The sequence below is a fragment of the Mustela erminea genome, chromosome 2, assembly GCF_009829155.1.
Source record: "Mustela erminea isolate mMusErm1 chromosome 2, mMusErm1.Pri, whole genome shotgun sequence".
Taxonomy (NCBI): Eukaryota; Metazoa; Chordata; class Mammalia; order Carnivora; family Mustelidae; genus Mustela; species Mustela erminea.
Window position 1 is genome coordinate 94,617,572 of NC_045615.1, and position 16,252 is coordinate 94,633,823.

The window sequence follows — 16,252 nt, forward strand, 5'->3', positions numbered from 1 at the left end:
AAACAATATAAATGACATACACAGTCAAGTATAGAAAAAGCCTGGGAAAGCTGTACGGCTGAAAAACGGGCTATATGACTGGTGGGACTAGGGATGTATTTTATTTGCCTTTGATTTGTACTTTCACAAATTTTCTGTGGTAACGGTGAATTATTCTTTAAACAAAAGAAAATAACAACAACAGTAAGAAAAAAAACCAAAAAATCTGTTTATATAAATGTTCTCTCTGAAACAGAAAAGAAGGCAGAGGGATACTTGAATCCTTTAAGGAATCTTAACCAAGGGTCAATCTTAATTACATAACCAAAGTTTCTAACCACCCTTCACTTCTAGAAAAGGACTAGGGCAAGTTAAAGTGGTCTTCGGGACTAGAAGCTGTAGGACTTCTAGTCCCCAGCAGCCTAACCTGGAGCTCCTTCTCAACTCCGAACCTCAAGGCAAGGTCTCCGTGTAAGTCCCAGAACTACCTAGCACCATGGAGATAGGACAGAAGCCACCTCCTCCCCGGAAACAGTAAGAATGTGGAGAGAGTAAGATTGTACAATGTCTTCATTATGCATGAGGATGGGCCTGGGACTTTATTAAAATACAGATTCCAGAATTTGCAGAGATTCAGAAAATGCGGGTCGGGCTCAGGAGCCTGTCTCTATGGCCAGCAGCCCCATGGTTCTCTTGCTGGTAACTGGCAGACCGAAGCTAACACCTGGCTTTCTGATTCACAATCTACACTGTTCCCTTGGGACCAAGCTGCTCTCTCTGGCTGTGAGCAGGTATAGTAACTACATTTTCTCAATTTTGTATTTGAGGCTTTGATACCCCGGGCCTTGTAGACCCTGGCAAGGCCACCTTCCCACCAGGGAGCACAACATTCCTATGCAAACCAAACACACAGAGGCCACCACACTGCCTCCACCACCTTTAATCCAGCTCTTACACTCAGGATCAATGACCATTGCTCTAGTCACCCCAGGGGCAGGGGCAGATCTCAGATAGCTAGGGATGGCCCCTATGCCCCAGAGCCTGCTGAAATTATTCCAGCAAGCCCATTCTAAACCTGCTTACCCTGCCTCGCCTGTTTCTTCCCATAGAAATCACAGTAAAGGCCCTTGCCCCCATTTCCCGACTCCCTCTGCCTATGGACCAACCATGGTGCTTCCCCAGTGAAAGATGGTGAATACAACAAGCTCTTTTCAGTGGCAGCTACCTCCTGATGTTTTGGCCTCACCACCCCTGAATAACATTTTAAAACTCTAGGCTGGAGGCGCTTGGGTGGCTCAGCATGATCCCAGGTCCTGGGATCGAGTCCCGTATCGGGCTCCCTGCTCAGTGGGGAGTCTGCTTCTCCCTCTTCCCTTGCCCCTCCCCACTGCTGATGCTCCCTCTTGCACTCTCCCTCTCTCTCAAATAAAGAAATAAAATCTTTAAAAAGCCCAAAAACCTCCAGGCTGCCTTTTCTAGGAAGAAAAGCTCTTTCAAGTCACCAACAGCAATGACAACACACACAAGGAAGCGTCCGGGCCACCAAAGAATTATAAACATTCACCTAAGGTTTTAAAAAAACATTTATAGGGCGCCTGGGTGGCTCAGTGGGTTAAGCCGCTGCCTTCGGCTCAGGTCATGATCTCAGGGTCCTGGGATCGAGTCCCACATCGGGCTCTCTGCTCAGGGGGGAGCCTGCTTCCTCCTCTCTCTCTCTGCCTGCCTCTCTGCCTACTTGTGATCTCTCTCTGTCAAATAAATAAATAAAATCTTTAAAAAAAAATTTTATAAACATTCACCTAAGGTTTTAAAAAAAAAAAAAAAAGCGAAATGCTGGTAAAAACATCTGTGGTTCACACAGAAAAGTATTACAAACAAACACTTAGGAGATCCACTTTCACCCAACACCCACCTCACGGAGTGGGATGATGAGGCTACACACGTTCTCCCCCTTGCTGGTGAAGCAGATGTAATTCGTGGACACAAACATCTGCCCCAAAATGTGCATTTTGTTGAATGGAGTCCAGAGGGTGCAATCTGTGTGGCCGTCCAGTTTTTCATCTTTGGGCAGCCGGAAGAGCGCACGGTACCTCTCACTCTTCGCCCGGGCATCGAGATCGCTGGAAGGCAAGAACAGCATCACCTCGCACGGGAGAAACGGTTCAGTGGCGTCTGCAGGATGCCGCAGGGAGGTCTCGCAGCCCAGCTCTCCACTTCTCTACCCTGTCACTCATCCCCACCTTCTTGGCTTTCTACTGGAGCTAACCCCAACCTATGACCCAGAAGCACAACAGAATTATTTTAATCTATGTAGGTCCCGTGGGCAGTCATTTTACAATCAGTATCTGTAAATGTTGGAGACATCTGTGGAAGACTAGGCCTGATAGGAAATCCACTGTTCTTCTAAAGGAATGTGGTAATTTCTAAAGAGATTATTACATTCACACTTCTCCAGAGCCACTTTGGAGGCCTTAACTCTTAAGAAAGACCTAAGGAGAGTGCAAACAAGTCTCATGAATCTCCTGGCTATCACGGTCTGCCCTAAAAAGACAACAAAACTGCCTGAAACACAGGAACAACCCACCTCTTGTCCACTCTGAGGTTCCAACCTCAGCTCCGTTTTTCTCCCCTTTTTCCTGTTAATCAAGTCAGTTGTTCAAACCTCTCAAGCTTCTATGCCAGCTCAGCCGCTGGGAGAGTGAGTCTCTGGCTTCCCAGAACAAAGCCAGGCTCCCCTGGCCCTGCCTCCGGTGCCCTCCCTTTTACCGCCAATTTGCTTCCATCCTCACCTGCCCTTACTTCCTTTCCATTGCAGAGGGAGAGGTATGAGCACACACAACTTTCTGCACGCCCCACTGGACGTCACTTCTAAAATGACGGATTTTCTTACAGCTTTAGCTCTGTGCCCCCCTCCTTGCCTGCACCTACCTTCACCACAAGCCCTTCCCCTTCTGTCCTATATTCAAATCTTCTGCATCCTAAGAAGAGCAATCCTTCCTCCTTTACCACTGAATCTCTTGAAAGTGCAGTCTACTCCTGCCTAATGCCCGTTCCCTGCCTTTCGTTTGTGATTCAGTCCACTGCAGTAACACCCTTCACCCTCAACCGCTCCACGGAAACAGGCCTCAGAGCAGCAGACATCTTCAGTGCAGTGATCTCTTGTCAGGTTCCAGTACCAGCTGAGCGCCAGGGATCTCCAGCTCCATCCACGCTACGGCACAGCCGTCGTATGTGCTCTCCCTCTCTCAGGTCCAGACAATTCCATCTCAGGTCCAGACAATTCCATGCATACACTCCCACTTGAGAGCCTCAACTTTTCCTTCGCCCTCTCTCTAGCTCCACTCCCACATCCAGACTTCCAGGCTTTTCTGCAGCCTCTCCTCATCACATGCCTCACCACTCTCCAGACACTGTTGGACTTAAACCCCTCTGGGCTTTCCCCCTGGGATTCCTGCATCGTGTTTTTCTCTCTGCCTGAAATATCCATCTGACTGAATCTGTATGGGTGACCTCTACCACCTCTGGAGAGACCACTCCAAGCAGCGTCCTGTGAGGGCTTTACCCACCACCGTGCCCCATCTCCCCCCCAGCACCCCGCCCATAGGCACCCCGCCCCTAGGACCAGAAGAATTCCCGTCACTTTGTGTCAGAGCTGGCTGTGCCTGCATCACTCATTGACCTTTGAGTGCTTCAGACAGTTTTTTTCAGTTCTGCATCTATACCCAGAAAACTGTTCAGACCCCTTGCCAATGGTTCAGAAAAGGTTACATTTCACAGAAGAATGTGAGAGTCTCTTGTTTCTGAAGCACGTAAGACTTTGTCTCTGTCACCTACCGTTTCAGGGCCGACACTTTTTTAGGAGACTTCTTTTTCAGTTTGGGCAGGGATCTGTCCTGTTCAAATCCCTCATTGTCTAAGAGTTGCCTCATGGCTATGTTCGCCAGCTGCTCCATCAACTTGAAGGTCTCATTGATGTTGAGAAAGACGGAGAAGAAATGTTCACTGGACCTCGTGCTCACTTTGATCACATCAGGCAGGAGCAGTGTGGCGCTCTTCTCCAGCTGTGTGATGTCCACCCACCGGATCACCAGCTTGGCTGGGCACAGGGAATAAGCTGGTCAGCACCTGGCTCCTTAAAATTCCCAAAGGATCCTTCAGTCTCACCACCCAGCCCTCCATCTCGCTGAACTCCTTGGAATTTGCATGTGCCATATCTGTTACTGTTCTGTTTGTGTGAGAGACAAATTCGGACCCCATAAATTCTGAAGTCATCCTTATTATGGACTGAAGTCCATGTCAACAATGTTTATTACAGCTTTGGGGACTCTCTATTATTTAATAACCTTTTTTTTTTTTTTAAAATAATGAGAATAATTGACTTTACTTGTTACATAGTTAAAACACAGTGTAGACTGAGTCATCACTACAGATCTATTTGGGGCATTCTGATGTGGTTTATGAGTTTGGGGCAACACTTCAGCAGACTTTCCCAAGCTTCCCTCTGACGTTCTAGACAGCTCACCTTCCCTTCCCATAAGGAAAGAATAAAAGCAAAGGTGGTTAATACTGAGGTACATCCAGCCCTGGCGGGGGACCTTCCCCTTCCAGTAGCTGCAAGAGTAATAGTTGACGAGTTTCTCTTCCTCGGGCATCCCGAACAGCCTGTGGAATTTCACAATGGCTTCTTTGAACTTCTCCGTGTCATCATCTTCCTTTACGTCATTGATCTTGTTATACTCTGCAATGATGCCCTGGAGCAAGGAGAAAATGAGGCACAAGACGAGTATTAACAAGACTAGGGCTGCTTTTTTTCTGCATGCTATAAATATTGGAAAGAAAAAAAAAAAACAATTACTCATGCTAGAATTTTTTTTAATTGATGAATTATTTTTCAAAGGCAGCCCCCCAGTTCTAAGCCCATTACCAGGAAGCACTTGTGTACTAAAAGATCTTCAAATAACAATATCGATTGGATTATCTGTTTATGGGTGTTAATCGTTTTAAGAGGTTCACTTAGAATGAAGCCCGTGGTCTTAGTCTACAAATGAGGAGATAAAAAGATTTTGCAAATTCTACTGCTTTTCCTAGCTCATCATGATAAAGTCACCCCAAAGGTCAGTTTCTGCTTTTCTCAAGATTACTACTTCATTAAGAGAACAGGGAGGACTGGCTTTCACGGAGAGCAGGGGAGATCCATTTGGAACCGAGGCTAATCTGGGGGTGAGCAGGCTGTGGGAGCGTGCTGTGTTAGGGAACTTCAGACAACCGTGAGGGGGCACGAGGGTACTAGACCTCTGGGTGGGGAGAAGAAGCCACTTCAGAAGAAGGATGTACAAACCTTTCCCAGTTGGCAAATATACCTACAGCCCACGTGACATTTCAAATTATCAATGCCTTTAGAGAGGTATTTGAAATGCATATATATTATATATGTATTATATAAATTATATGTATATGAAATAAGTGAATAAATAAAAGTGACTGAGTCGGAAACCACTAATAAGTAGTAGCAGTTGGGTTTCTAGGCAACCCCAATAACCAATCAACTTAGAGTAAGTGGGATAATACCTGTTCCCCTGGACCACTTAGCAGGGCTCTGACCTGAAGTCAGAATAAGAGCATTAGAAGGGAGTGATGTCTAACAAACCAAATGACAGCCATGTTTTAAGTGGACAAACATTCAAACTACATTATCCCAGATCTACTAAATACCAGACTTCTAGAATGTTCATCTAAATTTTAAAAACAATATGTCTCTAATATGAGAGAATTTATGAGGCTGTAGAACTGAGAAACAACACTGGAACACTCCAAGGCATGGTATATAATATCAATAGGCTGGGCCTTGCCAACTAACTTCAACAGTAAAGGTAACAGTCCCACTAAGGTTTACTTCCCAACTTCTCCAACTTTAAGAAGAGAGAGGATCCAGAAGGCAGAACCTCTCCCTAGTTTGCTTATAATTTTTGTAGCTAAGTGGACCAGCTGATGGAGCAAAGGGAAGAAACATCTCCCTCTTCTACATTCTACAGGTACTACATCACATAAAACAGGTTATCCTGATTCCAGGCAACAGCTCCACATAACTTTGAAAAATCACTACCATCCAAATATTTGGGATGCCCAATACAAATTCAAATACACAAAGGACAGTGACACGATATTCACAAAAAGGAAAATTAACTTAGCGAACATGAAAAAATGTTCAACCTCATAATCAAAGACAGAAAATTCAAACAGTAAGAGCCCAACTTTTACCTATTAAATCTGGGAAACCGTTTAAACAACCAGAATGCTGAAAAGTGAGCAATGATATAATTGCACAGGAATTCTAATATACCGACAACCTCTACTAAGGGCCGCTAAAAAGGTGTAAACTTAATAATCAACATTTTATAAACTGTAATCCATCCCAAAGGAATGAAACAAAACCTCCAGAAGAATTTATATGAACAAGTGTTCACCGTATGCTATTACTGTTTGTGCCTACCCCAACTGGTCTAGAATCTAAAGAGACTTCTAGAAAGAGAGGAATGGTATAGTCTATAGTGGGATGATGTTACATTATTAAAATAACAGCAAAGAATTATGTAACAATACCAGTCAAGGAGACAAAGACGTGATATAAAATTATATGCACAGTAAGACTATTACGATAAAATGCACTCAAGAAATCTAGAAATAAATATACAAAATATTATCTATGGGTTTGAGTTATGGTTGCCTCTGCAGTTAATTATTACATTTATAATTTATAAAAGTTAATTAAATCTCAAAACAAATACATTTGTTGGTTCCCTTCATGATTGGACAACTGGGAATGCTTAAAGCATTCATTTGCACATAAATGACATTCTTTCACACATAATTGCATTAATAGCAATTCCTTCCTCATAATTGGTTTCAGGGGAATTAAATGTGACATTTTTGGTGTAATAAGAACAGTGAAAAGAATGGCTATTTGACATAATTGGTCTTTGTTTTATTTTCTGTTTTTTTGTGTGTTTGTTTTTGTTTTCCTCCTGGCTATTGTCACTTCTAAGTAATTTGTATCTATTATCCAAAGACGTACCATCTGAGGGAGGACTAGCAAGACCTAACTGAGGACCTCAGAAGTGCCTCCTGCACAGGGAAGAGGCCTGACGACCATCCCCACACCAGTCAGCTGCCCCCTGAGACATGGTCAGATGAGGAAGCTCACACTCTCTCTGTCTCCATTACTTCCCAGAAATTCAGAAAATCAGAAATTCAGAAAATCAGAAGGGTTTTATCAATAAAACAACTCTCGGGTATTCGAGAATACTTTTTTGTTTGGAAACTCCTACCTCCTCCCAGCTTCAAACTGACCCTTTCCAGCATCTTCCCTGCTCCCATCTTCACCCTCTTCACTACCTGTCTTGTTTCCTTAATCATGACCATGGAGGAGAAACTGAAATCAGCCATCCTGAAGCAGTGAAAAACATCCATCTTGAGGGGCAAAGGGTGGGGGAAAGGGAAGAGGGTGATATGTTACACGTGCTTTTGTGCTGTTCAACCCTCCCTAATTTTATGTGGTCCAGTTAAAATTCAATTCACTCCCTCAAAAATAACAGACCCTAAAAAGCAATGATATTCCACTTTTTTTTCTGATTATAAAACTACTACTTGAGGGGCGCCTGGGTGGCTCAGTGGGTTAAAGCCTCTGCCTTCAGCTCGGGTCATGATCTCTGGGTCCTGGGATTGAGCCCCACGTCCGGCTCTCTGCTTAGCGGGGAGCCTGCTTCCCTCTCACTCTCTGCCTGCCTCTCTGCCTACTTGTGATCTCCATCTGTCAAATAAATAAAATCTTTAAAACTATTCCTTGTTCATGTAAAAGTTTAGTGAAAGAGAAGAAATCAGGTAGAAATTGGCCATCCTGTATAATTTTAATGAGAGATGAACTATCAGATCACTTCCTAGAATTCTTTCTTAATCCAGATATAAAGAAAGGCTTTCTAACAATGACTAAAAATCTGGAAAGAATTTCTAATTTTGACTAAATAAAACATTTACACGTTCCATGGAAAAAACTATCATGAGCAAAGTCAAAAGGCAAATGACAAACTTAGGGAAAATATCTGTGGTATATATCACCAACAAAAGGCTAGTGGCTGGGCGCCTGGCTGGCTCAGTTGGTTAAGCTACTGGCTTCAGCTCAGGTCATGATCCCGGAGTCCCCAGATCAGGCTCCCAGCTCTGTGAGGAGTCTGCTTCTCCCTCTGACCTTCTCCCCTCTCATGCTCTCTCTCATTTTCTCTCAAATAAATAAAATCCTTTTTTAAAAAAGGCTAACGGCGTGGCACCTGGGTGGCTCAGTTGGTTAAGCGACTGCCTTCGGCTCAGGTCATAATCCTGGAGTCCCCGGATGGAGTCCCACATCGGGCTCCCAGCTCCATGGGGAGTCTGCTTCTTCCCCTGACCTTCTCCCCCTCTCATTCTCTCTCTCTCTCTCAAATAAATAAAATCTTTAAAAAAAAAAAAAAAAGGCTAATGGCCTTTATATAAAAGAACTTAAAAATTAAGAAAAATAAGACCAAATACCCATAGAAAAATAGGTGAAAGACATGAGCGGGCATTCTACAGAGATATAAAAATGGCCCATTAAGGATTTAAAAAGATGATTCAACTTCACTCATAAGTGAGATAAATGCAAATTAAAATAACACTAAAATATTTCCCCCCATCAGATTGGCAAAAACTCAAAAGCCTGATAATCTACTTTTTTGATGAAGTTGTAGGAAAACAGGCATTCCCATATATGCCAGTGGGAATGTAAAATGGTATAATTCCTGTGTGGGCGGGGGGGGGAGGATTTGGCAATATTAAGCAAAATGACACATTCATTTACCCCTAGATCTGCTAATCCCACTGCTAACAGTATATCTTAAAGAGAGATACCCACAAAACACACACACACACAAATGTATATGTTTATACATACATACACATATCCATGTATATTATTATATGTATGAATTATAATTCATGCATATACTATATGTTTGTGTGTGTGTGTATATATATATATATATATATAATAATTATTTATGATTGCAAAATATTGGAAACTACTTAAATATCCAAGTGTAGAGGAGTGCTGAATTCTTTATAGCACATGTACACATAATATTCACCTCTTCGGAAGAATCAGGCACTCTGGGATCCTGGATTAGATCACGGGATAAAAAGACGTGAAGTGGAAAAACTGGTAAAATCCAAATAAAGTCTGTAGTAAACAAGATTTTCTTTCTAAAGATCTATTTTTTATTTGAGAGAGAGAGAGTGCACGCATGCACCATGAGGGGCTGAGCAAGGGGAGGAGCTGAGGGAGAGGGAGAGAATCTTCAGTAGATTCCACACTGAGTGCAGAGCCTGATAAGGGGCTCGATCTCATAGTCTTGAGTTCGTGACCTGAGCAGAAACCAAGAGTCAGATGTTTAACTGACTGAGCCACCCAGGTGCCTCTGTAATTAAACAATATTGCATTACTGTTCATTTCTTAGTTTCAATAAATACACTATGGTTACAGAAGATGCTAATATTAATGAGAGCTAAGTGGTAGGGTCTACGGAAATTCTCTATCCTATCTTTACAGTTCTCCTGTAAAACTAAAAATTAATATTTCTTTATTTTTAAGATTTTATTTATTTATTTGACAAAGATCACAAGTAGGCAGAGAGGCAGGCAGAGAGAGTGGAAGGGAAGCAGGCTCCCCACTAAGCAGAGAGCCCGATGCAGGGCTCTATCCCAGGACCCTGAGACAATGACCTGAGCCGAAGGCAGAGGCTTTAACCCACTGAGCCACCCAGGTGCCCCAAAAATTAGTATTTCAAAATAAAAACAAAACTATTAAAATGTTTTTTTAAAAAAACAAACAGCAGGGGTGCCTGGGGGGCTCAGTGGGTTAAAGCCTCTGCTTTGGCTCAGGTCATGATCTCGGGGTCCTGGGATCAAGCCACTCATTGGGCTCTCTGCTCAGTGGGGAGCCTGCTTCCCGCCCCCCCCACCTGCCTTTCTGCCCACTTGCAATCTCTGTCTGTTGAATAAAGAAATAAATTTAAAATTCTTAAAAAAATAAAAAACAAACAACATGTGGATACTCTCTATGAACCAATACAAAGTGTTACCCAAGAGTTACTGAGTGAAAAGAGCAAATGCAGAGGAGAATATATACATGAAGGATTATTTGTAAGATTTAAAGAGAAATAGGAAAAATACACACATCTGCCTCTTTTTACAAAAAGAAAGACAGGAAGGATAGATAGACCAGATAACAAAGAAGTTAGTTAACTGCAAGGAGTTGGTGAGAACAAGGTTGCAAAAATGCAAGAGGGAGTAATTTAAACTTTTGGAAGTTTGGGAAATTTAAACTTTTGGAAGCATGCTAATATTTTCTACCTGCAAAAAATATTAAACTAACATAAATTAATAATGTTAGAAGAATGGGCCTGAAACTGAAAGCAAATGGAAACAGGGCTCATTCCAGGACTGGGACAGAGAAAGTACAAGATGAGTCTGGGACACAGGGTGCCTGGGTGACTCCGTTGGTTGAATGTCTGCCTTCGGCTCAGGTCATGATCCCAGGGTCCTGGGATCAAACCCTACATAACAAATCCTACTCCCTCCACTAAGCAGCGAGTCTGCTTCTCCTTCTGTGATTTCTCTCGCTTTCATTCTCTCTCAAATAAATAAAATCTTTAAAAAAAAAAAATGATGAGTCTGGGATATCCTGCTATAGCTGAAGTCAACAAGTGTTCAAAAAAGTAATAAGGACAGGACACGAGGATGAAGAAGGCATGCTGTAGGTTTAGGACAGTGCGAGTACCAAAGTAAGTCTAGGAGGGAAACGTAAACAACTGAAAACCAGAGGAATCCATGAGTCCATAACAAAAATAAATCGATGAATAAATGCCAAGAGAGCTCTTGCTTATAGCAGAATAACAGGTGCCAAATGATAAATGAGAGAGAATACTGGGGTTGGAAAACAATTGTTTTGTAAAAACGTCACAGCCAAGATTGGTTCAGACAAAAAAAAATCATGAATGGACACTAAATCATGGGGAAATTTTGATAAGGAGTGGGATATCTGTGTAGCTTTAAATAAAGTGTTTTCTCACAGAAAATTTCAAATTGTTTATTATTGGAAAAGGCAAGATTAGTAACTCTACAGTGGAGAACTCAGGTAGGTAACACCTTTCTGGCTTTCTATCCTCCACGAGGGGAGATTCCACGTCCCTCCAGAAATGCTCCTCTGACAAGGACGTAAGCGTTCCACCTGGGCATGCATCGTCAGAATCAGATCCTAGGAAACGTGACAAAACCCAAAATAGAAAATGTCCCGTTTAAAAAAAACGAACAAACAGAACTACATACTTAAAAATATGAATGTCCTAAAAGACAGAGAAAGGCAATGGAAACGTTCTAGACTGAAGGACACAAGAGAGGAAAACAAATTCAACAGCTTCCCAGACTGGATCTTGCACTGGACTGAAAGGGAAAAAATGGTAGACACTGATCAATTAACGAGACAGGGATATGTACCAAATATTAGAGTAGAACTTTAATGTTCAATCTATACTGCTGTGTTATTATTTAACAGAATATTCTTAGAAATACACACGGAAGTGTTTGGTAGGAAATTCCACTCAAATAAAAAGTAAATGAGCACTCAAAGGATAACATGAATGGGGTAAACGTGAGGACCAGGAGAGTATGCAAAAGGTCTACAGGGCTCTTATTTTTACAACTTTTCTGTAAATCTGAAACTATTTCCAATTAAAAGTTAAAACAAAACAAATAGGGGTGCCTGGGTGGCTCAGTGGGTTAAGCCTCTGCCTTCGGCCCAGGTCATGATCTCAGGGTCCTGGGTTCAAGCCCCGTGTCAGGCTCTGCTCAGCAGGGAGCCTGCTTCCCCCTCCTCTCTCTGCCTGCCTCTCTGCCTATTGGGATCTCTGTCTGTCAAATAAACAAACAAATAAAGCTTTAAAAACAAAACAAACAGCCCACTACCTGTATTTTTCCTCTCACAAATGTGGTGATATCATTCTCGTTTTCAAAGATGGAGAGAGTCTGCAGTAGATTCTGCTCCAGCCATTCCCAGTGCTCGGTGATTTCTTTTCTGGAACCGCCTGTACGAATAATAAGATGATTTTTAAAAAAATGATAATAAAATTTGGTGAATTTAAAAGATACTTAAACAGGCTCACTTCATCAAGACGCACTAAAAGAGACCCCGCCCCCGCCCCCGCATCCCAACAGCTCTGCCTTGAAATGCTTTGTCCCTTTCCAAAGAGACCCAGAAGACACATAAGGATATGGAAACCCAAGAGTAAGCACTGCGTCAGAGTCAAGTGCGATCAGGTGGGTTCAGAAAATCCTCCGACACTGTCTCCAGGTAGAAGGCAGCAAGGTTTCTCCCACTCATTCTCTGGATTGGGACTTAAGCACGACCCTCCACTCGTCTCCCTCCTAGAACCTCTATGCACGTCACAGGCTAACCTAGATCTCCCTAGGGGCCCAGGTTACAGTTGTTAAGTCGCAATAATCTGAGAGCTCTGGTGTGCCACTGGAGGTCTGCGGTAACCACCTCCTATAATGGGCAAAAATGATCCTCGCTCACTTCAGTTATGAATGAGATGTGACAGGGGACAATCGCTGGGGAACAGCGGCCTGGCTCTCGCGAGCACCCCTGCCTTGAAATGTAATGGGATGAGGTCACCCTCAGAGCCTCTGAGCAAGTCACTCCCTTTCGGTCAGGGCTAAGAAGCATTAAGTCCCCTCTCCTGGCAGTTTCCGCACTCAAACCACCCCGGCCTTGTAGCCTATCTAATAGACACCGCTCTCCGCTCGCCAATGCAGGGCATCCCATGGACGAATGGCATCAGGATATGCTTGGAAAGACACTGAGCTAAATTCCTTTCCCTTGCCCTTTTATTCTTGCTCTGGGATTGTTAACGATCTTGCAGAAAACCAGGCTGTATAAATCATTCATAGTCATATATATAGATTGTAGGCACCGCTCACTCCAGAATTAAGGAACGATTTTCTGATTCCACTGATTCATCAACCAACCTCCAGGCCTCTCCTCAGATTTCCAAGCTTTCTTCTCCTTGATTTCTTCACAGTGTCTTTGCTACTCTTTGTTCTCTGTCACCAGTAATTCAAGGGAAGTCAGAATCTCACTCTGACTCCTGACAAAGAACGGCGGGAGACACGAATGGGTCTACAACGATACTCAGAATCGCAGAACTAAAATCTCCTTGAGGTGAGGTCTCAGAACTGCTGTTTAAGGAGAGGGAAAACCAAACCAAAGCCAAGTTCATTTTCTTTTAAGACTAAACACCAAAACTGCCTAAATGGAATAACAGAAGAGGACGAGAAGCCGATTAGTTAGTGGAGAGGCAGTCCTGTGAAAGCACGGAGGAACAGACCACAGCTCCCTGAGGGCTTTACCCATGGCCATCGTCAACCACATGTAAAGGCAACGGAAGACTGTACTACAATGTCACCGAGAGAGCTAGGACTCAGGACACGTGGGTCCCCTCCTGTGAAAGCACGGAGGAACAGACTGCAGCTCCCTGAGGGCTTTACCCATGGCCATCGTCAACCACATGTAAAGGCAACGGAAGACTGTACTACAATGTCACCGAGAGAGCCAGGACTCAGGACACGTGGGTCCCCTCCTGCTGCCATTAGCCAGCTGGATGACAGTTTGTTTAATCTGTAAAATGGAGATGAATCACACACACACACATACACCCCTTTCCATCTCAAAGCAATGCTATAGAAACCCCAAGGAATAATGTCCACAGAGATACTTTGGAAAACAGAAAATATTTTTCAGATGCAAAGAACAATGATCGTTTGGAATATTTAGGGGAATGAGTCACTCTGGAGTTTACCAGAGTGCTTTCAAACATTGTAGAGTTGAAATTTTTCAGTAGTCACTGAAAAAAAATTTTTTTTTAAAGATTTCATTTATTTGGGAGAGAACAAGCGAGTGAGCATGGGCCAGGGAGGGGCAGAGGGAGAGGGAGAAGCAGACTTCCAGCTGAGCAGGGGGCCCGACGCAGAGCTCGATCCCAGGACCCTGAGAGCAGCATGACCTGAGCCAAAGGCAGATGTCTGACTGAGTAACCCAGGTGCCCTGGCTGCTGGAAAAATTTATAAAATATACTGTTTGCCCTTCATTGTCTGAAAAGAGGTCACTACTGTCCTCGGCTGCCAGGAGCCCTCCACCCCAGCCACCTGTGCTCACTGGCACTGGCGGGTGTGGGCACCTGAGGACAGGGGCACTCCTGGAGACCCACGGGACTGCTGAGCTTCTGTAGGGCACAATTCCCAGCATCTGTCTGTATTGCTTCTTCTTCTGCCCCTGCCTATGCTGACTGCAGATGTGCCTTCCAGAGGCTGGTTTTCACGTGCTATCTCACCATGATCTGCCCTTGACTAGGTAGTCACTCCAGGTACTTGACTTTAGAGCCCCTGTTACATTGGCTCTGGAATCCAACCTCCGCTCAACCTCACTAATCCTCAATCATCCTGGATAGAAAAGTCCATCAGCTATAAGACCTAGAATGGAACAGGTGTGCCTTCAGCTTTGCACATGCTTCAAAGTGTTCTTTCTGCACATATTCACGTAAGAACACCCACCCATGCACACACACAGGGTAAAAATGGTGTATGCATGCATATACTCATTCAACAAACACCTACTCATACTTCCAATTGTCGTGGATAGAATACAAGGACATTATGGCTAATTCCCATCCTTTTTTTTAAAAATATATTTTTTAAGGTTTTATTTATTCCTTTTATAGATAGAGAGAGGGAGTAGGGGAGGGCGCAGGGGAGAGGCAGAGGGAGAGGAAGAGAGGTAGAAGTGCTCTCCACTGAGTGTGGAGCCCGACACACAGGACTCCATCCCACAACCCCAAGATCATGACCCAAGATGAAACCAACTGGATGCCTAATTGCTTAACCAATTCTGCCACTCAGGTGCCCCTCCCATCTTTAAGTAAGCCAGCCAAGTACTATGGTACTAAAATTCAGATTTACTACAAACATTGCTTCCCCACCTACTGCCTTCTCTGCTACCCTAGGATCTGCTGTGACCCACCCCATTGTACTGTCCATCATTTCCGTGATCTCCACCTTCTACCACCTAACACCATTTGCACCATTGGCTTTTCTCCCTACTTTTGTTGCCCAGGATGTAAATCCCCACCTTTCTATCTTCAACGACTGCCACTGCCCCCCACTGATGCTGCTAGTGAGGTTTCCATTCTGCTCTCCATCTCCTGTTGCTTCTCCCATACTTGTGAGTGTCACAGGCAAAGGCTAGGTTTCTAGAGTTATCCTGAGCCACTCACTGCTCCCACATAGGAAAGGAGCTGCCACCGCATAGTTCCACATCTTTCAGCATGCTCGGCGCCTTGGGCCTGCTTTTGTACTACCAAACAGGTTTTGGTGGATTTTCTGGCTCTATCTACATCTAAGATTTCAAAGTTCCCGAAGACTGAGATCTAGATACGGAAGGACTTTGTGTACCATGATATGAAACCTTTATCACCATATACTATTTGAGGAGAGAAAAGGTACAAACGCCATCAGCCAATGGTAGTTTCAGGAATTAACTATGGATACTTATCTATACCCAAAAGATACTTCCTAGGGCAAGTAATGAAATATTCCTTTTAAGTTTATTGCTTCCTCTAGAACAGCACCACATTCTCTGAACACTTCCCTAAACACCCCAGGTTCTGGGGACTAGAAATATGATCAATATCAACAAAGCAGAGCTGGAGTCCGTGACCCAGCTGGTGAGACAAATTCTGAAGATGCCACCCTTGTAAAAAGTATTTCTGGAATCAGGCACCCATTTCTGCCCACTTCTCACTCCAGACCAGAGCCCACATTACCTCTTACCTCTCAGAGATCACAGAGCGAACGTCCTGTTAACTGAGACCCACTGTCCCTCTGCCGGACCACTCTTCAGGAATGAGTGAAACTCTGCAGGAAAAAGGCCGGCATCCTACAGGTTCCTTATAATAGCTCTTTCCTTTCTCAAGACACTAAATACAAGGGCTGCCTATTTAAGATCTGGGAAGGTTTCTTTGGTTACTTTTTAAGGTGAGGTAACACATGGAGCTCTTGTGCTGTGAATAGGGACCGGTCTGTTCGCCCAGCAGTTCGGACAGAAGGTGTTAGAAGGTGTTAGAAGCTCAGAACAAGAAAAGGAGGGCCTGGCTGTCCA

General features: G+C 43.8%; 1 protein-coding gene across 1 annotated transcript in view; it reads right to left on the bottom strand.

The window, feature by feature from the left end:
- Nucleotides 1-16,252, bottom strand: part of TBC1D9 (TBC1 domain family member 9) — a 121,296-nt gene that overhangs the window by 44,699 nt on the left and 60,345 nt on the right. Inside the window, exons 3-6 of the mRNA XM_032333469.1 lie at nt 12,007-12,125; nt 4,502-4,730; nt 3,814-4,075; nt 1,892-2,099 (exon numbers count right to left, since the gene is read on the bottom strand). Coding sequence (XP_032189360.1) covers nt 1,892-2,099; nt 3,814-4,075; nt 4,502-4,730; nt 12,007-12,125 — 818 coding nt within the window. The remainder of the gene's footprint in view (nt 1-1,891; nt 2,100-3,813; nt 4,076-4,501; nt 4,731-12,006; nt 12,126-16,252) is intronic.